This window comes from Alligator sinensis, unplaced genomic scaffold, assembly GCF_000455745.1.
Source record: "Alligator sinensis unplaced genomic scaffold, ASM45574v1 scaffold218_1, whole genome shotgun sequence".
Lineage (NCBI taxonomy): Eukaryota > Metazoa > Chordata > Crocodylia > Alligatoridae > Alligator > Alligator sinensis.
The window spans coordinates 1,432,666-1,457,306 of NW_005842083.1; the positions used below are offsets into that span (position 1 = coordinate 1,432,666).

Below are 24,641 nucleotides of genomic sequence, written 5' to 3' on the forward strand. Positions count from 1 at the left end.
AACAAATAAAGAATTAATGGGTATATATAACAAACTTTACATATGAAACATGAGAACATGGTCCATAGTTTATTCTGGGTTATAGTTAAGTTACAATTCAGGGAAAACACCACTTTTGATTTTTTTGGATACAAAAAGGTAACAGGTGTTAGTTAACCTGTTAAGTAGAAATAACACCTGTGTATACCATAATTTACTAGTCTAACAATGATGATGAAAATTTCTGCAGCTATGCATTTCCTTTGTACTAAACATTAAGGTCTACAGAGTCATGCCTCATAAACAGCCTCATATACCCTTTCTTTGCAGGAGGAATAAGTCTCTTGTTCAGTTTTGTCTTTTTTGGTCCTGATAATGGTTTTCCATATAGCTAGCCTTTTTCCCACATAGAAAACCACTTTTTGACATTATACCTAGGCTTTGAGATAATAGACCTTCCTCTAATTATATTTAAAGAGTTTTATCGCCATCCAGAATTTGCAATAATACTGAATGCCACAGTTTTCCCTTCTGCTCCACCTCCAATAACAATATTAGTCCCCTGCCTTTTAAAAAACAGAGGGAAGAGATGGGCAACATCTCACCCTTGGTACGGGTACATGATCCAGGACAGTTCATTATTATAACTGCTCTAAGATATCGGAGACCGTGACTTTGTCCTCTTTGTTTAGTTGGGCAGGTTTCCCACTAACTAAAGTGTATGAATGATATGAGTAAGAGATATCAGACATAGCACATTCAGCTTAGCCAATTGCTGCAAAGCACATTAAGTTCTTCCCCCAGGACACTGGAAAGGACACCGTCCTTCAGTTCATGAGGCTGTTTTAGAACTATCTTCAATACAAACATAATTACAATCATAACTCACCATTACAGAAATCATTGTGGTTTTAGCTTCTTACTGAAGTCATTAAGCCTCTTACTGATTTAAAGTGAAGTTTCTTGCCTCCTTCCCTCCACCCCCGTCACAGTTTCGGCTGGTGACTCATCTTCATCAAATCTCTCAGGTTTTTTTGCGGTCTCTTTGCCTCCAAAGAGTTCCCCCTCTCTGATCTTCACTCTGTCTTCATGTACATAAATCATTCCCCTCCTGCTGTCCACTCTACTACTCAGCTCTTTTTTGACCTCCAGTCCATCAATCTCTGACACTGCCATAATTTCCTACCCCCCACCTTTCTTCATCTGACCTCTACCTCTCTGATTTCATGGTCACTCCCTTTAGCTCAAATTCTCCTACTCAGTTATTTCATACTCATTTCTCCAACCCCCTCTTTTGGCTTCACACCTATCTACCTCTTCTGTTCCTCCCTGTTATACATTGAACACTTCTGGAGAAATACAAACTTCCTCCACTATTTGTTTTCTCTTCCTTCAACTTTGCCATCTTCTTTAAATATAGCAAATTATCCACATTAATCACCCAACAGCTCATCTCACATTGTCACCCTATCTTTCCCCTAATACATCACCGCTATGCACTTCTGCTTCCTTCTCCTACTTACACAGCTGAATTTGCCTATCCAGAATATCATCAGTTATTTAGAACAATTATGATGTTATTGGACAAAAGCTTATTTTCCACGTCCATGACATCTTTGAAAGCCTCTCTTTTGTCTCATAACTTGGAGATGTCCTGCCTACTATTTGTTTCTAACCTTTTGGCTCCGTCCCTTCCTGATTGCTAACTTCACTTCTCCCCTTCTCTTTTCTCTAAATCATTGTTAGGCATATATAATGTATGCTTCTTTGCTCCTTTTCTACAGCCTTCCAACATACCTTAGTATCCTGTATCTTCCAGTAAAGCTCTCCTTTATCTCACTTGCCTTCCACATGCTGTTTCCTGCTTCTCTAATACCTCTAGCATACCGTGTCATCTCACTGGCGGGTCCTCTTTCTCATTTTTCTAATAAACAACTGTCACTTCTTTTATTTTTACAGCACAGAAAAGCATGCTAGGTACTTTTCTTTACCTATAAAACAGGCCTCTTCTCCAGAAAACTTTCATCCTTCTTGTAGATATGACACGTTAAGTAAGACTAACCTAAAAAGGTAAGGTAAAAGAAGGACAAGGGATTGTAACAATCATATTATCTATTAGAAGCACATCAGGACTGTCTGAAATCCCGTTTCCATTTCACAACACTTAAAGCAGTCTTACTGAAGACCATGTTCTGAGCAATTCTAAGAGTCTCTTCTGAGCCCTTCAGCTCAGCCTCTTATTTGGGCCCTCATCCTATCTGAATCTGCCTGAAACTTTTAGTACAGTTCTCTCCTCTTTTTCTGCCTTCCCTCCTTGAAGATTTAATCACCTTATTCTTTCCTTTTCCTCATACCTTTCTAACTTTTACAGCTGCCCCCTTGGGAACTTCCATTCTCCATTTCAGTTCTGTCCTCCATCCCCTCTGTTTTCTCTATAGATTTGATCTATAGATGACTATACCCTCTCAGCAATATCAGTGACTTCACCAACAAGTACCTTTATGCACACTTCAGCTGGTAGCAGGAAACTGTAGTACCGCTGGACCTCTGAAAGCCCATTTGTAGGTGTTACAGAGTGGCCAATGGAAGCTATTTTATTTTGAAAGCATGCACCACAATTAAGAAGAATCTAGATATGTTTTATAAATACAGGTTCTTTTTTCAAACTCTGCATTGTCTTTTAAATGTATTTTCCATAGGACCATGCATCTTCAATAGCTCTGGTAACTGCTGATGAATTTACCTTGGCAGGATTCTTTCCCTCCCTTGTGGTCTCATGTAGTTGGACATGGACAATGCACTGAGCATAGCCAGTTAGAAATGAGTGCCAATTGCAGCAACATTTTCCACTCAGTCAGAGAGAGCTGAGATTGTGAACACATGAAGCTCTTCCTGCAGAATTTACATCCTGTATGTTTTACAACACACAGAGCTCTGGTTATATGATTTGATGTTAAAATTGTAGGGATCAAAGGTAGTTTCTAAAAAGAAAGAAATTCAGAATAATACAAGGCTATCTGAAATAGGAAGGCTGTTATAAAAAAAAAAAAAAAACCACGTTGTGCTGATAAAGAGACTGAGCCCAAATTTTGAGTAAGAACATTGTAATAAATTATACTCCACAGTGGACATTTCTATGGTTCTGCTCTTTACTGTATTTCCTTTCAATATAAAAGGACTAGCTACAGTTGAAAATCTAATAGGCTTTTAGTTTAACTAGCTACACAGTGTTAATAGGAATAAAATGCTACTAAATCTCCTATGGGATAATTCAGGGACTTGAGAATTAAAAGTTAGTGCAGCTTCAGTGCTTTGAAAAGCTGAGATGATTAGGGTAGCGTTCAGGTGGCAAAGACTATATACATGTGACATGCTACATGAACAGTGTATTGTGTCTGAGAGGAATGTCACAGTCCCATTTTGCTGATTGACTTATTATACATTATCTCATCAAATCTTGCAGGCATGAAGAGGGTCCTATGGCACACCTAAGATTAGTCACCTGGTGGGAAGTTCTGAATGAGATGAAGGGGGAAAAATCCCATCTGTCAATTATTTCTAAAGGTCATGGAGCTAATGACTAAACTGAGAGGTTAATTAGATTCGAAAGCCTCTTCATATCAATTAAGACTCTTATCTGTATATTTGTAGTAAATAAGCCTCTGTAACTATTTAAATCTACTGTTTTCAGGAAAGAAACAGGATAACTGATGTAGTTTATGTAATCTAATGGGAGTATTTTCCACTCTTGCCATCATAACATTGCATATAAACAAACCGTGGGATATATGTTGGGCCAGATTGTCAACTGGCAAAATCAACACCACACTGCTAAAAAAAGTGGTGCCACTTCCCTTATATCAGCTGAGGATCTAGTCTGTGAAGTATCAAGTAATTTTGTATGTAAAAAATATATTGAGGATTGTCTAGAGAGGCAGCATGGTCTAGTATATAGTGTTCCGGACTAGGATTTAAAAACCTGGCTTCTGTTCCTAGCTTTGCCATTGGGTTTTTGTGTGATCTTAACAAATGATATCACTATTCTGTACCTCAGTTTCCCCAGCATATACAATGGAGATGATGCTCACCCCCTTAATAAAGTATTTTTGAGATCAACTGATGAAAAGCAGCAATTATTATTATTCAATAATAATAATTTTATTGATCGTTATTTACCAGTTTCTTTGAACAAGGAGACAAATTCTTCCCTCAGATGCACATGTGACTCCCACAGACATTAGTAGGAACAGTATTATGCATCTGAGGATAGAATTTAGCCAAATGATTCTGTTATTATAGTGACTTTAGGAGTTTTCAAAATATTTGGTTCTTGTTCTGCTGTTATCTGTGTGCCAAATCTTCACAAGTTTGGCCAACTCCAACTGTTTAAAAAAGTCACAAGAAAGGGCCCCCTAGAACTATGAGATTATGTAAAAAATGCATTTTAAACACTTTTTTGTTCACTTTCTTTGCCTTTTTTGTTTTTAAGCCCTTTGGGCATCATATTTTTGAGACTGTCTGTGCTTGCAGGTTTTTTGCTTGTTCTAACTGCAAGTTTTAAAACTACAGCTGATGGAGGGGGAAAAGGCTAATTTGTCAGAAATTTTTTTTCAACATTATCTCCTTTTGCCAGAAGTTTAATGTTGAAATTTTCATCCAGATAATGTAGAAACCTCCTTTTTGTTAATGAAAACTGATAATCTGGTATACTCACATGATCTCAGGTGTTTAGGCTTTAAGAAAAATATTCAGTGTCAAAAACTCATTAATTAACATAGTGATAGTTGCCATTCCTAGGGAATAGAGTTGTCATCTGCTCTGAATGGTCAATGGACAGAGGGACCAAATCCTGAGATGATACAATTCTGGAACAAAAGTTTCAGAATTTGGTTCTCTATTATTTGACTTTAAATATACTTTGGATTAATCCAACGTGGGAAAAATACAGCAAAAAACATTTTTAACAATAGGTTGGAGGAGGTGGGGGGTTCCCCTCAAAAATAGTCAGTTTGTTATTGTGATTTCTCCAAAACAAGCACTTGGTTATCAAGCAGTGTATTTTATAATCTTAAAGTGTCTCAAACAATATTGAAGTACTTTACCTGGTAGATTATTTATGTATTAGATGGAGAAAAGCAAGAGAAAAATACTATAGATTTGTAAATCTGCATGGTTTTTTGAGTTGACTAAGTGAAACATCTGAAAAATTTTAGCCTTTTCTGGAGGCAGTTACTAACAGATGCGTCCATATCTCTTGACAGAGATAGGGATGTGATAAGCTGTGTAAGTCTCCCCTTAGAAAATTGTTTTAAACATTTTTCAAGAGTCCAGTTTTCTTCAAAGTATGTTTGGCAGGTTTAAAGCTTTAAAAGCAGAAAAACAGGCCTAATTCTAAGCTCTATTTGAGGAAGCTCCCTTCATTTTAGTGGAGCTATGCTAAGTTTACCAGCTGAGGAGCTAGTCTTGTAAGTTTGGCAGAGCCCCCCTCCTCTTTATTTTTTTTAAAGCCTTTCACTCGCTCATCCCATTTGTAAAATGTCTGAGTTAGGTATCTCTATAAATGGGAGTTGTTAAAGTGCTATGAGATCAAGTGTGAAAAATATGTGTACAGTATTCATGTATTTCAAGCTTGATTCATGATTCTCTTTTTATATACCTTAAATCTGTATTTCAGAGTTACTTCTACTTCACAGATGACTGTTTCTTTCTCCAAAACATGATATATCTGGCTGAGAAGTTGGAAAAATCTTACATGTCTGTGTTACATTCTTATAGCCTAATAGCTCCAGCGTTTTCTCCCAATCTAGCCATTGGAGAATGTTCTTTGCTTTTGTAGTCACTGTTTCACATAGTAACAGCTTGTATTTTGGTCTGTTTGCCAGAGGGTAGGTTTATTTTTAAATCCCTGAACTCTGAATTTTCTTTATTTTTCCAAGATTGGAAGCAGCTGAAATGCCTGGAGTTACAGGTTGAAGATCTCACTTACAATAGGAAAAGGGAAGTTTCATCCCCTCCCCCTTTTGTTTTTGTTGGTTTTTTGTTTTTTTTAAATTTTCCTAACAAATGTCTCTTAACTGGTAGTTGTCTAAAAATAGAAAACCGCCTAGCTAAAAATAGCTTGGCTTTCAGTCTTGCCAAGGAAAATGGAGAGGAATAGGCGTGGAATAGAAGGCTGAGTAATCCAGCTCTATTCATTCAGAGATCCCTTTGAGAATGCAGGCGATGATAAAGTGCCCTCAAAAAACCACAAGCCTGACTTGCTCTCTTCAGACTTCTAGGTGCCAATAAACATTTTAGCCCAAGGATATATTTTTTTCTCATAGATTGTAAACACTTTCTGAAAGACAAGGCTTTGTTTCACAGAAGCTAACTTACTGTCAAAAATAGCTGACTTTCCTAGTCTTTTTTTTTATTTTCCACAATGTTTTTAATATATTTCAAATGAGTAGTGGCTGTGATGTCCTGTTAAGAAATACCATGAAATACTGCATATGTAGTAACTGTCCATGGAAAAAAATTAGATAGCATTGATTGCAGACTTATGACTATAGCCTCAAACTTTGCGGATGTCACTGAAAAGAGAAAAGAGATGTTTTTCTGGCTACACAAGGAGAGTGAGTAGGCAAATGATTTATCTCAATAACAAATTAGACTGATTTAACCTGCATAGCACTACTTGACATATTTGTGCATTATTTAGGCCTTCATTTTGTAGTTCTTTTATCCCAGGTTCATACATATTTTTTTGTTACTAAAAATATTTTGAGAGTTATGAGAGCAGCATTTTTCTGTCTGGAAAAGTTTTTTTTTCTCTCTGATTTCTGTTTTGTACTGAGGTTTTTATACTGCACCAGCTCTGTATTCTCAGTGTGAGGCAGTGAAGAAATCACATATACTGAATGAGACAGGCTGTAGAAGGGAATGGGGGAGGGAAGAATTGAGATACATCGGTTAAAACTTAGGACTTTGTGGGGGAGTGGATGGGGGTGTATGTGTATAAGAATGTTTTAAAAGAATCTGAATAACCTAGTCAATGTGTATGTGTATAAGTATGTTTTAAAAGAATCTGAATAACCTAGTCAAACACAGCCACAGGGTGTGGAAATGTCAGCGCAGTTCACAGAGTTATTTGGGCCTAAGTATTGTTCTGTTCAGTTCCTGTAATGCTGCTGGTGATAAGGCTCTGGAGACAAAGCACGATAATTGATGGAAGGGGACTTAAATCACTGCAAGAAGAATTAAGGTCCTTGTATCTATACGTCGACTCTTCTGGTCTCCTTCCTTCTTGTAAAGCATTTTGTCTGCTTGCATGTTGGCCCCCTACTGCTCTTTGTAATGGAGGCAGACCACAAGTGATTCCTTTATGCAGTACACAGGGTGTAATTGTGTCTGTGTGGTGTATTAGTAATTACCAAGACTGAATTCCCATATTGTATCTTTACTGCAAGCATGGAAAAATAGGACACACAACCGTGCATTACCATTTTCAACCTAGATAGCAAACTACTTATAGCTATGTTCCAGAGACAAAGGCTTTTGTGAGCAAACCCATTTTTCATTTTCATCATTAAGACATCCCTGTTGTGTAAAATAAATACAAAACGTGGTCATTTACCTGAATTCTTACACTGTAATATTAATCAGAAGCCTGAAAGTACTATACCTTCTGTTATGTCACAGCAGTTTTTAATTGAAACTACTAGACATCTCCAGCCCCCCGCAAAATACCTTATTATATTGAGCCCCTGCAAGAAGCCAAGCACCCTCCGTCAAATTGTAGTCTGTAAGTTTACAGCACCAAGCTTCTTATAAGATCACTTGCAATGTACAGTCCTTCAGACACAAATGTGAGTAAAGTTTCTCAGGGCATATGTGTTTACAGGTGCAGGCCCTTAGCCACTGCCAACTAACTAGTTACATTGTATAAAGGATATTTAAAGTACAAAATTGTAAAATGTACCTTTTGGAATAAATTAAGGGCCCGATTTAAAGCCCATGGTAGCCAATGGACCTCTTTTCATTAATTTATAAAGGCTCTGGACCAGACTTTTAAGTGTAGCCATATTTTCAGTTTTTAAGGATCTCTTTCTGCCACCTTTCTTCTCAGTGAGCATCAGCCCTGTGAATACTTGGGTGCACACACTTGGCCATATACATGTGAGTAGAGTTATTTAAGTCAGTGGGGCTGCTACCTGTATAAAATTAAGTGGATGTATAAATACTTGCAGGATCAGGGCCATATTTCTAAAGTAGACCTAATGTGAATGAGATGAGCAGAATCAGGACCTAAATTGTTTAGACCATGGCTGACAAAGAAGTAAAGATTTCTACCTCCCTTGCATGGCCAGTCCGTATAAACCCAGCTCTTTTGGAACATCAGAGCTGCACAGGAGATGCTTCTGCTGGGAACAGCAAGGATCTACAATGGACCTACCGTGTACTTTTCCCCTCCAAGACAAGAAACTGACCCTTTCAATGCTAAACCTGGAACAGTTTCTCATAGCTTTTTCCCAGTGCAGTACTAATATGTAGACTCCTTATTCTGTACTGTCTAAAGATACTCCTCTTCATAGGATCATCTGAGCATATATTAACCTAGCAAATTCCCTGCCATTGGCAGCTCCTTGTCTCCCATCCTTTATCCCTACAGGCACATTGTGGGACATTTTTTTCTATTGATAGGATGTTTTATGTCTGTAGCATACATGAGGAGTTAGAGTGCATGATCTTGTTGACCATTTGGACAAATAATTGCATGAAAACACAGGGGTCCTGCTCAGCCCTAATCTGCTTTCCCACAATTTTTATGATTATGGCAGAAGTTCTGTTAAACTTCAAAATATGCTGACATTTCTTCTTTGTTACAGTAAACAGATGTAAATTAATTATTTATTTCTGTGCCATAAAATTTGCATTCATCCTTTATGTATTATGTAGCTGATATTGATTAGACTCCATTTGCCTCAGATTCAGAGAGGCCTCTGGATGTTTGTGATATGGTTCATATAAAATAAAACTGAAACTAATGTAAGTTATCACATTTTCAGGGTTATAAAACCTCAAACACATTTTATTTATTAGTCCATATTTTTAATAATCACAAGGTCAGTGACCAATTCTGCATTAATGTTCACAATAAACAACTATTAAGTATCTCTGATTGCTAAATGAAAACTACTGTTCTTTGTATAAAACCCACCTTAAAAAAAGTTTTGAATCAATATTTCCTAGGTGTTATATTTTATATAGACCCATAGCTTTGGGACTGTGTTGTTTTCCTTGGTTTATTTTGATATGCATGGTTTTTATATATGGTCAGCAATTAATGAGCAACTAAACGCACTAGTAAAAGGAGTTGCACAATCTTTCTTCTAAATGGTTTGTTAATGCTTTTGCACGATAGGGACTTGAGTTAAAGGGAAAATCTTTGATGTATTGGATATGTAAGCATTAAAAAAAAAGCTCAAACCCATTTATTTATATCATCCTGTGTGATCTATAGACAACTATAATTACATTTTATAGTGCACTGTTATAAAAATGTGCATGCACTTTACTTTGGGTTGTTAAAGTATACATTTATTTCTTTGATCAAACATTATAGCACACAGACTGTTCAAAGAAAGCAAATTATAGAAGAGTCAATAAGAGTATTTTAAACAACACACAGCTGCTATAGATTGACTCAGAGGAGATCAAAATCATGACAGAGAAGCAATTCCTAATGGGGAGTGCTGTGTTTAAAATATATTTAGCTTACTACAATAGGATCATGAATATAGCATGACCAAACATAAAAACACATAATTTATACTTTCACTGTTGTAATCCAAGTCTTGGTTATTACATAGTTCTAACATGTTCAAACTGATATCAATAAAATGGCAGCTTTTTGCTTTTGTCTCCAGTAGCTATAAATATGTGCTTTAGCATCTGAACTGTGTTTTTGGAGCATATTTGAAAAGAGATTAGCTTCTCTTATCCCACTTACATTATTGTTTAACTTTTTAAATAAAAATTCTCTCTGCTTCAGTCATACTTATGTGACATTTCATCCAGAAATCTGAAAGTGTATTATAAAGATAGCTAAACGTTCATTTGCAGATGGGTAACTAAAATGATTTAACCAAAGGAACCACATAAGGCAGGAAAACTACTTGCATCTTATATACCCAAGGCAAGGGTTCACCTGCTGGACCATGCTGCCTCTATTTTAGAGGCTTATGGAGCTAGATCCAGTAAAGGTTTTAGGCACCTAAAGCATAAGCAAAATAGTCCAAGGCCAAAATTATGTTTTTGGTTTTTTGTTTGCTTTTTTGGAAACATGTTCAGTTCTGACTAACCATGGAGAGGTCTAAGTGACTCTCTACTTGTGTGTCTATAAATGCTCAGAACTGCTACAGTCTGAGAAAGTTGACACCCATTACCTGCTAAGCCTAGTCAGGATCCAGAAAATAAGGGGTTTTTTGAACCCTTAGCTAGATGAGTGTTGAACCTCCACAAACAAAACAAGAAAGTGAACCCAGGTCCCATATTCCTTGAGTGAGGTCTTCATTAGGCCATTACACAAAAGATGGGTGCCACCATTGATAGGAGTGTCTTAAAAAGAAAGAGGGCCCTGCTCCATTCTTTGAAAGTATGCAGGCACATACCCTCAGGAGGATCCCAAATGGCTGGAAACCACTGCAATTCTATAATGCACATACCTATTCATATTGCCTTCCTGCTCAGTGTGCAGCTGTTTGGGATCCCATTCTATAGCTCCTAACTCATATCACACTGGGAGCCTTGGTATTGGATTCTGCTTCAAGGAGCAAGCATCTAAAAATTAGTTATTGTGGCACCTAATCTGGTAGCAGGGCTGTGAATTTTTATGAACTAGATCCAGCAAAACTGTGCAGTCCCACACTAGAGTGTTCACTAGATCTCCATTTCACCTGTAGGTACCTGTGTAGAGAGGTACCTACAGTTTTGTTTTCCCTTCCTGAACTTCTGTCTGTTTAAAACATTTCTTGTTCACTACCAGAAATGGTAAGTAAAATCTTGGCCTCAAGGAAGTCAATGAGAATTTTGCCAGTCCATTGCTTTTAAATTCTCCATAACCAGGAAGCAAGGCCACATGCATTACATGACAAATTTGGCCTAAATCCTACTGCAAGGTCTTTGACTTGTGTAGCATTCTAGCACATCTAGCACATAGAGAGAGATCTAGCACCTAGAGGCGTTTCAGCTGCTTTTTATAACTGTTAGTTTTTCAACTGAATGCCAGTTCAAGAAAAACAGTTCCTATTGTCAATTTTCCCACGCTGTCCTTTCAAAAACTTCCCTTGTAGTATTCCAATATAGTTCAAAAGAGTTAAAAGTCTTTCTATTTTTCACTCCAGATGTCTCCATTTATAGTTTTCAAATGTTGGCAAGGTGTAGGGGGTTCTGCCTAATTGGCTTCATTAGCAGAACCCTTGAACTGTCAGGCCCCCACCAGGTAACTGGATTTGACAGCTCTGATTTGAACTACATCAATAGTAAGGAGTTTGTTTGTGAAATTAAATCTGGCTAACAGTGATGCCCCTAACAGATTCACTCCTGAGGCTGTGCATACTTTTTGCATTGTAACTAAAATAGGGGTAAAAACTCAGCTGGTTTCAGACTTTGATAAAACACTATCTTGCTAAGATTTATACAAATATCCCTTCCATGGACTTAAGTTCCTTCAAGAGAGAGATCCTTTAAGAGGATCTCCCTCTTGACCTTGATATGCAGTCTTCTTGGGAAGTAGTAGTTTTAAATTCACCAGGAGGTAAGGGATGATGCAAAGTTTGCAGGGAAATGTGCTTCCTGCCTGTCTCCCAGCCCCATTCAGTAGTGGTGATAGAAGGAAAAACTTGTCCATTCCCACTACTGCTATTTTGTTCTAGGACCTTGTGACCCAGTATACACAAGGCAGAAATAGGAACCATGCCAACTTTTGACAAGAAAACAGCTTAAGTAAGGTCTAAAGCAGTTTCCTTAGGATTCTCACATTATTGTTAGCCTGAGAAATGCCAGGCAAAATTTAGGGCTGTGTATTTTTGCAAACTAGATCCAGAAAAACTGTGCAGTTCCACACTAGAGCATTCACTAAATCTCCGTTTCACTTGTAGGTACCTGTGTGGAGGGGTACCTACAATTTTGTTTTTCGTCCCTGAACTTCTGTCTGTTTAGAACATTGTTTGTTCACTAGCAGAAATATTAGGTAAAATCCTGGCCTCAAGGAAGTCAATGAGAATTTTGCCAGTCCATTGCTTTTAAGTTCTCCATAGCCAGGGAACAAGGCCACATGCATTATATAGCAAATTTGGCCTAAATCCTGCTGCAAGGTCTTTGGTTTCTGTAGTATTCTGGAATAACTGACTGCAGATTCTGAGATAGCTTCATATTATCTTTAAAATGGAGTTTTATATTAAGTGTAATGTAATGCAATATAGCAGGGCAGCATTCATGTTTAATTTTACTGATATTGACATTAGTTTATTGTAGGCTGCCCACAAATTATTTCCTACATTTTGAGAATGGTTGTTGCTAAATTCATGAATGCACTATATACATTGTCAAAGGAAGTATTTGGAAACCTTGGATGTTGTGGAAGACTAGCTGAGACTATGGAACCTGTAAATTAGCTTGGGTTTCTTGTCATAATGTTCAACAGATAAAGCTGCAAAATTAACAGCTTGCTTACTGTATGAAAGAGGCAAGTCAGATCTTTGCAGGTTCTGGAAGGTATCACTGTTCCAGTTTGTACTTGGGTAATACTTAAAGATTTTTCTTCATAACCAGAAGAGCTAGAAAGCTAACTTTTGAAAATGACATTTTTGATTCTGAGTCTTGCTCTGCAATGAAAGGGGAGTTTGGTGTCAGTCACAAATTTGTACTCATCATGAGCCTCTAGATTGAATCTGTTTCTAGTCTCCCTAAGAAACATGCTGAATGGTGCTAGCTGCAAGGACAGCCAGAATAATATTTACTTCTGTAAAATTCAACAATTAGCTCTATGCCTTACAGCCATAGTTTAACAAAGATTTACATTCCCTTAGGGGGATGAAATCCCCAGAAGACAGTGTCTGCTGCCAAACAGCCCTGCTGATTCAGAGTAAAGATTGGCTGGCTAGAAGAAGCAGCAATTCTTTCAAAATAAAAAAATCTATTGCTCAGTTAGTGTTCCTAGTGTTCCAGGTTTAAGGTCCCATTTAGCTAAGCTTCCTGAAACCGTCACAATGTAATACATTATTTCTAATTAGGCCTTGTCCCCAGGTGAGAGAACAAAAGTCACAAAAATATTTACAGACATTAAACTGACATGAGGTCAGTTTATCTGTGTACTATAAAAAAACAGAAGCTATGAAAATAAAGTGAACTGAAATCTTGCTTCTTTAGCCCAGAAACTAACAAAGGGAGGGGACAAGCGGCATCATTGTCGTGAACATATGTCCTCTCTAGTCTACAAGTGACTTGTCTGGAAATACCATATGTTTGGGCTCTGAAGGTTTAAGCGGGATTATTTCATCCTATCAGAACTAAAATATGTATTAAAAGAAAGGCAATGAAAACTGTAATAATTTTAAAATTTTTATGGTCTTAGCTGTGTTATGAACTAAATATTTCAGGAAAAAAAAATGTTTTCTACAGCCTCTTTGGATGCCACCAGGAGAAGGCTCTTTTCCCTCTCTCTCTCTCTCTTTTCTCTCCCTCTCTTCCTTTCTCTTTCTCTTTGCTTCATCTTTCCACTCAAGAATCTCCTAGTGGATAATCGGCCTCTCTCTCCTCCAGACTGTGAGCCCTGCTCATCACTAAATAGATCTTGTGCCTGTGTCGGCTGCTGCTGTGTTTTCCCAAGAAGCAGTAGCAGCAAGATATTGACCTGATTCTTGACAGTTTTTTTGCTGTTTATAGACTTCTGAATAGCAGCAGTGAAATTGACCAATGTCTTGCTAATTTCACTTGGTTTCTTATTAAAGAAGCTAGAAGCAGGACCTATATCATGGAAGCAGCTTTTTTGCACGTTTAAGAAGACAGTCCTGCATTGGTTTATACTTACTCTGTATTTGCAACCTATCCTTCTAAAGTTTTTATATGGTCCCCATTATCCTATTGAGTGCCTCACAGTCTTCTTAATGTGTTCAGGTTCACAATACCTAGAGAAGTCCTGTCATCCATATTTTACAAATGGAGAAATGAGACATAAACAGACAAAATGGCTTCCTTGAGTCTATTCAAGTAATAAGGGGTATGTACAGAAGTTGTTTTTTTCACCATTTATTGCCATGACTTAACAGAAGTGCATGGCTTTACAACACTAAAAATGGGTACAATGCTTTAAATTAGCCCTTGTTAAATGAGCTATTAGAGTTGAAGTGCTGTAGTTTACAGCACTTTAGCAACCTACAGCACTTTAAATAACTCCTGTACATTGGTCAAATTTCTAACCAGTGGAGAAGCCCAAGGAAGCTGAGGAGCTCTCCCTGCCTCTAGCCTGGAAAGTGCAGGGAGGCTCAGAGGCCCCCCACTCCTAAGTCAGTGTGGACAGTGTGGCCCTCAAAAGGACATGAAAACTCATTAAGTGGCCCTCCATCCAAAATCATGCCCACCCCTCATTTAGTGGGTAGCCATTCTTCTTGTTGATATACTCCCTTGGAAAGGAGTGTTGATCCAGCTAGAGTAGGGTGGCAGTATGACTTCTGAAAAAGTCATGCTGCAGGACAGAGAAGAAAAGTAAAATAAAGAGGTTTAAATCTTTAAGATAACTGTGCCACCAGAGATCCTCACCTCATCTCCCTCTTCAGACTAGCAGCCTCTCTTCTGATCATGCCCAATGGATGTTTAGTTGGCAACCATGCAAGTTTCAAGCTGCTTCTGACTGACATTTACCACTCCTGTTGGATTGAATATATGCCATAGCCTGAAGACTTTAATAGCAGTTTAAAGATTAAGCTATATTATTTACCAGAAACCTTTATTGTGAAGTATATTTTATGTACATTGGTAGAATATTGAATACTGAAAAGTCAAAAACTAAGTCAGTGTCTCCCTGTGGTACACATGCACACCCTGACATTAATGGATATTATTTCTGGGTGTATTAGGTCAGGACTTGGCTTTGTCAGCAGATCAGTAAGTTGGTGACTCAACATTTCTCCACTATTTAAGGTCCAGATCCTGCACAGGGATTGCCCATGTAGAACCCCTTTTAGGTTTTACTTATTAGAAATCATCATTTAAGAAATGTATTGATTTCTGCATTTTTTTTATCACTGGATGAAACATTTATACAATTATAAAATAAAAAGGCAGTTTTCCTGTACATTTAAAAGTCACACCTTTCCAGAAACATTTGCTAAGTGTCATATCTGTAAAATCTTTTTTCATGTCCTGTAATTTGATCTACTAGAAAATGGATTTGCAAATTCTTCATAAGAAAAGTCTGTTCCTAACCTTGATACATTCAAGATTTTCATGGGAGACCTCCAAAGAAAACCCAGGTGCTGCAGGAAGTAGTATTGGTGTCTTAGTGGGTGGCATTTTCCGTGCTGAGTCAGTACGGCATCAGTTCCCCATCCTAGTGTTGGAGGTGCTGCCTTTCAGATGAAATGCAAAACCAAAATGCTGTGGTCATCAGAGATTCCATGGCCCTTTTAATGAGAATGAGGGTGCTTGCCCCACAGTACAAAGAAAATTCCATCTCAGGTCATTTATATTTTAGACTACAATTTCACTTGGATACATTAGACATCCTTTCTGACCCTACAAACACCATAAGCATAGTTTTCTGCTGGCACAAGAGAACTGTGACATTTCCGTCTGAAAGTTGGTAGCATTTCAATGCAAGATGAATAAATCCTTCTACAGTATAAACAATTTTGAAAGCACTTTGGGACCATTCAGAATAAGAGGTTATGTGCTTGGTGTATCGAATGTCCCCAGGATTTTTAATATGGCATTGGGTACTAAAAGTTCCAGTTTGTAACATGAAAAACCATCTGTCTTTGAAACAGTTAATCTTTGATATGGCTATTTATATTTAAGCCTACATATTTTGGGTATTATATATTTGAAGAGTTAATAACACCAATGTAGCAAATTAGGGGGACTCCACTGGAGTCAGTACAGCTGCTCCAGATCTACACTGGTAAATGAGATCTGACTTCAGACTCATGATTTTGAATTTGCCTGACTAATTTAGACACAAGTACAATGTTGAGAATGGTACTCACTCTGGAAATGCTGGGGTCAAAGAAGAAGGATTATAGCAAGGCAGGAAAAGAGGGAAAGCAACAAACAACTTGATTACAGCATGTATTTTCAAATGGCCTCCTATTCCCTACTGATGCTGCTATGAATCTGCTAAACTACTCTAAAGTTTGTCTTTCCAGTCATATATTGACACTGTCCTTCTCTGTCAGTAAAAGATAACAAAAATCAAATGTACTGTCTCAAATGACATCTTCCTCTATTTCAAATAGGCTTAATCATGAAGATTTTCCCTTACATCAGTTCATTTCCCCCCCCCATGTAACTAAAAAAGTTTAAAGATCTGATATTTCAGTAATTTTTATTTTGAGATCTTTATAATTAGAATATGAGTGAAAAGAATAAGAATACTAATAAAAGAAAGAATGGGCCTGATTTTTTGTTCTGGCTCCCCCACTTAATGCAAAAATGGGAGATGGATGTTAATGATTTTAAACTATCTTTATGCCTGTGGCAAGGGACCTGTTTTGTCCCTAGTAAAACAGGATCTGAGCAAGTGAGAACAGCCAGAATGCAGAAAAATCCTCCTGCCTGGTACTGTATTGGATACTTCACAGATCCTCCAGCTGGGGAAACAGTTTATGTTAGGAGTATGCTTTGCAGGAATGAAGCTCTATTGTCTTTAAGCCCTCTTTCAGACAGCAGAGAATTGAGATAAGTATTTATCACTACTTTGTTCTTATTTTTGTCCTGCAGTCAATTTTGTCCTGCGGCCAACAGAAATACCTAGAAACATCATTGTATCTATGGCCAGTTCTGGCAGAGCATTATATTAAATAGCATGTCAAGAGACCGATAGGCACCATGATTGAGTTGGGATGGAGATTCAGACAGGTTTCTGTACAGGCTCCCACACCCTGCCCATGAAGAGCACATTCTAGAGCAAAGCTTAGAGATCAGGCCCATAATCCATATATGGGCTTACTCAGTTCTTATACACACATACCCCAAGATTACTTTTCTTCTATATAGAATATTTTGGGTTATGCATGTAGCTCCTATTGCAGAATATGTTCATTCACAACACATGTAGATTTATATAGTGAACTAGGATTTGACCCCAAGCTTTCATAACTGAGCTAGGGTTTTTTGGAAAAGGGTTTAGATTTGTTTTTTGGGGTGGGTGGGAGGTGGTTGGTTGGTTATTTATTTTCTATTTAAAGCACAATTCATTTTAATACAACATTTTAAAATAAAAAATAAAAATAAAATATTTCTCTAAAAATTAAAATTGAATAAAGTTAAATTTAGTTGAACAGTAATTCTTTACTAATATATAAAATAAGTTCTTTTGTCCAATAGGAAATTGACAAATCTAAAAAAACCCTGGAAAAATCAATCAAATAGGTTGTTCTCAGACTGTAATATGTCAATGAAAGGCTGTAATCACAGTTAAAACAATATCATAATGATGCCAATAAATCTTAACAACTTTAATTATAGCCCCACTAGATAAGACTATAACCCTACATAAATTCTTTATTAGGAGAATGTCGGTGCTGTGTGAAAATAAACAGGATAGTTTTTTATCTCCCTACTATAATATTTCCAAAGTATATTAAGTTTGGATCTAGCACTGTATTACAGTGAGTGCAGGCCGATTTTGTTTAAGGGGGGGAAACTGTCCTACATGGATCTAGATTAGGATAAAAAATTAAAAGATACTGAGAGTTGCTGTACGTGGGGAGTGTGTGTATAAAAATAAAAGTTATATTCTGATGTGCTTCACCCAGATAAAAGCTGAAAATTGCAACAATATCGCAAGTACAAAAAGCAGACTACTGAAATCCACAGAGATTAGCAGCCCCAATCAGCAGACACACAACAGAAAAAGCCATCTATGGCCATGTTGCAGTACAGGCAGTTATGATTGGCTGTAGTCATTTGGCCTTTGCCAAATTAGACAACAGGTGCAGAGTCGCTGACAGGTGTGGATATCTAGGATGAGTAAAATTGCTGATGGCTAGTGATGTAGCCTCGTGTCAGATTGTAAACTGCTGAGCTCTGACAGAATGAGAAGCCAACTCGCATGTTTTCAGATCACTTGATGTGCACTCTCTCCCCCCTCCTTCTCTCTCTTTAGCTTCCGTGGCCCCAGATGAATTCCTGGGTGACTAAACTCAGCCCCAAACAGAACCCAAGGATGTTGTTATCTCTGTGTTCTGTCAAAGCCTGGGAAATGTGATCTTGTCAATTGAGAGTTAACGTAAGAATTCTGAGCCAATTCCCTGGTAGTTTTTTGATTTTTTTACAACCTTTTACTGTATGGCAAGAGTTCAGCTGTGATCAAATTAAGCTTAAAGGATAAGGAAATGTTACTTAAGATCTCAGGGATTATTCCAGTTCAAGATGAAATTCAAAAACAATTTACACATATAATAACCAAAAATATTTTGCAGTCCTATGAAATAAACATGGATTTCTATGAATAAAGTTTGTATGTACATGATTTAGCAGAAAAATACAAAGCATCATGACAGTCTTCTCATGTGGTTCACCCCCCCTCCCCCTCCCACTCCCCCTTTACTGGATAATCAAGAAAGGTACATGGTTGAGATTTGTTTAGGTGAGATCTATGAATCTGACACGTTCTTTCTCTCATTTTTTTCACAAGCTGAAAATTTACGTGCTTAATTTAAACCAACACTAAATCAAAGAGCATTGGCACATGGATAAGATCAAACAGAAAACAGAGTACTGGGTCTGGTATGTGTAGGTAGGGTGCAGTTAATTTTCCAAGTCTTACCGTCTAGGGACAGAACTTATGCATAAACTGGTTTAAGTGATCAGACACTGGTTTAAACCTGTAACAAAATAGAAGTTGAGTTTACATAAACCAGTTTCAAAATGGCTGAAACTGTTTTAGATTTTGCAGCCCTGGGCTGGGCTATGCCATCTGCTCCAGAGAGCAGGACTGACCCTGGCCCTGCCCCTCTGTTCCCTAGCTGGAGCAGTAAGGGCCAGCTCACTGCCCCCCCCAGGCAAACCCTGGCTGGGGTCTGCGGTCAGGGAGTAGGGTTTAGCTTCCTTCCTCCAAGAACAGAGCTGTCCTGCCCTTAGTGCCTACTAAACTTACCACTGGCTGCAACTGTGGACTACAAATCCCGGAGGTACCTGGAAGCAGGAAGAGGAAGTAATGAGCAACCCTGCAGAGTTCTGCTGCTGTGACTGTGGACTGCAGATCCCAGAGACTTCAGGGGCAGCAGGCAGAGGATACAAACTCACAGCCCATGCTGGCTGTGTGCCGGAGAGCCATGCTCTAGTTCCCCCCAGGTTCTGGCTTGAGCCACTGTAGACATGTGGCTGCATTTTTGGAATCAAAAGTAAATCTCTGTTCATTTGCTTATTGGTTCAATCTTTGCAGCTTAGGCTAACCTGCAAAGGCTGAAGCAATTCAGCCTCAGGTTTTTTGACTGTGTCTGTACTTAGCCACACACCCCTCTCTACTTTCCCCCAGAAGGAACAAGCAGTATCAATCCCTGTATACCAGGTAGAGACAAGGGCTGCCCTTTCATGGCTGCCTGAAGCATAAATCACACCAAGGGAAGCAAAGGGGGAAATGGTGGGGAAACCTGTTAGGCTTTTTATGAAAGACAACCCTTTCCAACCCACACTATGAACAGACATTAGAAAGAGAGAAGTTGCCCTGTCCAAAAGATCTAGTTTCTCTGTGCAGTGGAGCTGAGCAAGGTCTGGTCTCCTAGAATGCAATTTCTCCTGAGCTCCCTGAGGCCTTTGATTTTATCTTCCCAAAATAGTTTAGTATCTAAGTGACCCAAGGAAAAAAAGAAAATTTCACCTTTCCATTTCCCTGTCAAAGCACTATGCTTCAATTTGTTGGAATAACTCTTGAATGAAATGTTACCCAGAAACTGACAAACAGGTAGAAACCTTCTGCCCTGAGGTGCTTACAATATCAATATAAGATAAAAGTTCATCATTGAAAGGTAAAGAGGCACAGGTGTTTCTGGCAAGGTTCCCTACCTTATTTGGTTTAAGAAAAGGTGTGATTAGAGGAAGTACTTGAAGAATGAGAGGGTAATCATTTAGTGTACAGAAGTGGAAGGCAGCTCTGTGTGTAGGGGTTGGTATACTGTTGTGAAAAGCGTACTTTAAAAGCAAGCATTAATTGAAAAGAGGTGAAAGAGGTACAAGACCAGACAATCAAAATGCTGTCTTTGGAGCATAGTTTAAAACAGTAGCAAAGAGGTTAACATTGTAGTTATTGAAATAAGTAAGACCTGTAGCTTATTTTAAAAAGACTTCAAACCATAAAGGCATTTTGTAATCTGTACCACATAGGTAAGAAATGTTCCGTTTGTATGTTCTTTCTAAAGTTGTTTATGTGAAGCAGGTTAGGTGGCAGTAAGTGTAACAGTGTTTAATCTAGTTCTCCCAAACATGTAATAGAAATAGATTAGGACCAGCATACTAATTTTTGTTCATTATTAAATGTAAAAATCCAAAAACCCTGTATTAATGGAACATAGAATTTGAGATTTTAGTTGCACAGAAGTCAGGGGATTCAGATAGATGGTTCCCATAGCAACCTTAACTCTTTCTGTTTATCATTTCACTAGGGTCTTTCATTACATGATTGCGTCATACATTACATGGCAACAAAAATTTCATCATAATAAGTAGATGAGAGGGTACAAATTAAAGGTTGGATTCACTCAACTTTCCTGGTTTTTGTGTTTTGTGTTACTCAGAAAACAGATAGATGTTCAGATCCATGATTTAAATATATTTGACACCCTCTATAAATGTAATTTTTGGAATGGCTAAGGGAGTACAGAATTTTAAAGATGGAAGTATTAAGAGAATTCAAAATGAAAGTATTGCCAAGTAGACTATGGAACCATCATGACCAGAATTGGAACCAAACCACTTTTCACTATTAGTTGGAAGCTCTCCACGTCCAGATAGAGGGAAAAGAGAAATGGAAAATGGCAGGCAATCACAATTTTTTTTCTGATTATTGAAAGTAGTTTACCAAAATTACAATTGTGTGGGTAGTGCTTTTTGGTAATGGTGTTCTTAGATAGGAAATACTGTTTGTTCTCTTTCTAAAAACGAATGCAGGGAATTACTTGGTCTACTGGTCTAAATATGTCTCTGAAAGGAGCCTTAAAAGTTTAAGTTTCAGTCCTTCATATATGTTTGGGACAGATGCTGCATAAACCAGTTTGGCCCAAGTCTGATACTACATTCAACCAGGTTTATCTTAAACCAGTTTCAGTCATTTATGTGCATTGAACTTATGTTTTGTTACAGGTTTAAACCAGTTTCTGATCACTTAAACCAGTTTATGTGTAATGTATGTCCCTTGGCATAAAGATCCAATTGCAGGAATACAGTTCTCTCAACAGAAAGTACCTACAAATAAATTATTAGGCTCTTGGAACTAGAGGACATAATGATGAAGCAGAGACAATAAACTTGTTGAAGAATGTTGATGCCTGTTTCCTCTCCACCTAATAGAATTCACCAGTCTTTTATTTGAAGTGCTAACTTAATGCTACTAAGGGAGATGTATTACCTGGGAATCAAAGGAATCTTCCATGGGCCAAGAACAGTGGAGACCCTTTTCTGCATAAGTCTTCCAGTTGTAATAACTATGCATTGCCCTAATAAGGAAATATCTGGCTGATAGCATGGTGTTTCCTTTGGTAGTTTTCACAGGGCTCTAAATGTTTAATGCACTGAAGATAAAAGTGTTGTTTGTGCTTCATTTATCCTATTGTAGTTTGCACTGTGTCAGCACTTCTCTTCAGAAATTTATAATGTAGGGTTTAAGCTCAGTTGCTAGTTTATGATATTCCATTCAAAGGTAGTTTTTCTTTAACCATTTTGTTTTTAAAACGCTGAAGTTAATTTTTAGGTTACTGGGATCCAAAATAGAATAGGTATCAATTACATGCGAGCGGGGAAGTAAGTGCTTCAGAAGCACAAAATGGCTGATTTTCTTTAAAAATAACTAAAATTTAGCTTGGGATTCTGCATAATACAATCCAGTCTACTAATTCTTTTCCCTAAAAAAATCCTTAAATCCACATTTTACTAGCTTCCTTAAATCCTCTGGAAGCTAGTGAATCTCTGAGAGGGTGTTATAAGACTAGCTCTTGTCCAGGATCTGGAAAAAGCTACAAAGATTTAACATGGTAGAAAAGAGGGAGGGATCCTGGCCACTGTAAGACTGGTTGAATCATTACTTTAGCCTGCTGTTAGTCCCAAGTGGCCCCAGACATCCGTTTTTGAGAACCGGTCTCCTGCTTCTGGTCTGTATCCCTGGTATGTCCATTCTCCCCACTTGCTGGGTTCAGTTCCCATAATCAGGTCAGTATTAATATGGGTTTTTTGTCTGAAAAGCTAAATATTAATTTAGACTTTGTGTAGCAAGCGTTGAAGTTTATACTTTGTACAAAAACATTCTATACTAAGCCCCTCTCAATAGATCTCAATACCAATATGGTGTATGTGTTCAGAGAATTCCTGTTCCGTACATTTATGAACAAACACCATATCAGAATTAAGATATGTAATTCAAATTGGAAGGAAAAATTTCCCCCTTATTATTTTGTGCCATTTATATGAAATCTGTCAAGCAACAGAAACACTTCTTCTATTTTCAGTCCTTTTTCTTCCCACTGCTTATCAGTGAACATCATATAATAAATTAGAATGTGGTCTTCTCCCTTAGTTCTGCTAGGCTAATGTTTAAGAAACAGGCGAGAATGAAGAGGAAGTGAAAAATATTTGTTCAACATGTTTAAGCCTTTCTAAATTAGGATCTAAAGGATTTATGATTTTTTTGTGTGTCAAAATTAGCTTACCAGGTTTAAGACTGAAAATTAGCCAGTGGGCTTGAAGTTTAAAAGATTTGTCTCTGGGTAAATCCAGTCTTCCTCTGTTGCCTAATCTTATTATGTACCTGTTAGCACTGAGTTTGGCGTATATATATGTGATGGAACGGTTTGTTTTAATGACACTAGGGGCTGGTCTACAACATGGACTTATATAGTAATGAGAGCCCTTTTTCTGGTCTTAGCTAAAATGCATCTGCTCTTTTAAAACAAGAATGCACTTGTGAACTCCAAATTGTAAAATAATGACCAATTCTGAAAACTGAGGAAATCACAAAAGGTAATAAAACACAAGACTACTGCTATAATCAGACTTAAGGGATTCTTACTTTGACAAGCAGAGAAAGAAGTTTAGACTCAACCATTCTGAAAAAAAAACAAGTAAAGTGCTTCTGCTGCATTGAGCATCCTATCCTAATTGCATGGGAAACGTTTAGCCATTAACAAAATAAGAGTATCATGTGACCTATGCCACACTGTTTGCCCAAATGCATCAGGCTTAAAGCCAAAATGCACCACAAGCAGTTTCCTGAAAATACCTGTAGATATCCAGATGGAAGTTTTTTGAAAACTTTTGGTTCTATAGAATACACCTCTGAAAATTGATCGTGCTGTTACAGTTGGATGAATCAGACAGCTCTTGTTCTGCTTGCTTACCCCTAAATATAGCAGGACATTGTTCTGCTATCTTGTTGGCCACACAAGCCAAGGTAGACAAGTTAACAAAAAATATTAGAATCTAGGCATTTATGTAAAATTATTAGTGGCTGACTTCACTGCATAATTGTTTATGTTTTTATCTCCATTACTTAGCTTGGTGATGTTCGCTGTTGCAAGGGTTGTCTTGAGCTGTCGTCTGTTTTGACTTTTCATTCGGCATCTATTTTAGCAGTGGATTTCCCTTCACATTAAACTTAAACACTTCACATTCATGACACTGTAACAAGAGTCAACAAAAAGTAAATGCTGTGTCTAGGAGTTCTTAACTGGTGCCTCACAGCACGACTAGCAACTTTCCCCTCCCCCTTGTCCTATCAAGAGATACAGTGAGGAGTGGCAGGGCACCATTAGTGTCATCCTCTATGACAAATTCAAATCAGTGATTCAGTTTAAATACTCCTCCTCATTTTTACATCAACAGCATTGATTCCTAATCTGTGTGCATTTATTTAGTTTCTTCTTCCTGTTTCCTTAGAATAAGGAGGAACAACATTGAAATAGCCCACCTTAAATACACTATTTGGTGGTGGTGGTGGTGTTTCTGATCCTAAATTTAAAATGAAATGTGTCATGTGTTAAAATTTATCATACACAAAACATCTTAAACCTTTAATGGTATCACTTACAGTGGGAAGTATGTATTGTAGTGCAGACACTTTATCAGCTCGTTCACTCCAGAGTTTATTGACTGTTTCCAGTTTCAGAGGAAAGAGGTCAGAATGGTCCTCTCTTTGCCAGTGGTAATGGGAGCCCTATAGCATTGACCTGGTAGATCTGTATTCAGTTTCTTTCCCT

The 24,641-nt window shown here is 37.7% G+C and overlaps 1 protein-coding gene across 16 annotated transcripts in view; it reads left to right on the forward strand.

Moving 5' to 3' along the window:
• MEF2C (myocyte enhancer factor 2C) overlaps positions 1–24,641 on the forward strand; it is a 169,438-nt gene that overhangs the window by 99,452 nt on the left and 45,345 nt on the right. For 2 of the 16 annotated variants that reach the window (XM_025204474.1, XM_025204472.1), the window contains exons 1-2: positions 6,506–6,593; positions 8,087–8,136. The exons of the other annotated variants lie outside the window; for them this stretch is intronic. In XM_025204474.1, coding sequence (XP_025060259.1) covers positions 6,521–6,593; positions 8,087–8,136 — 123 coding nt within the window. In that variant the 5' untranslated portion in view covers positions 6,506–6,520. Of the gene's footprint in view, positions 1–6,505; positions 6,594–8,086; positions 8,137–24,641 lie in introns of those variants that run through there. 16 annotated transcript variants of the gene reach the window in all.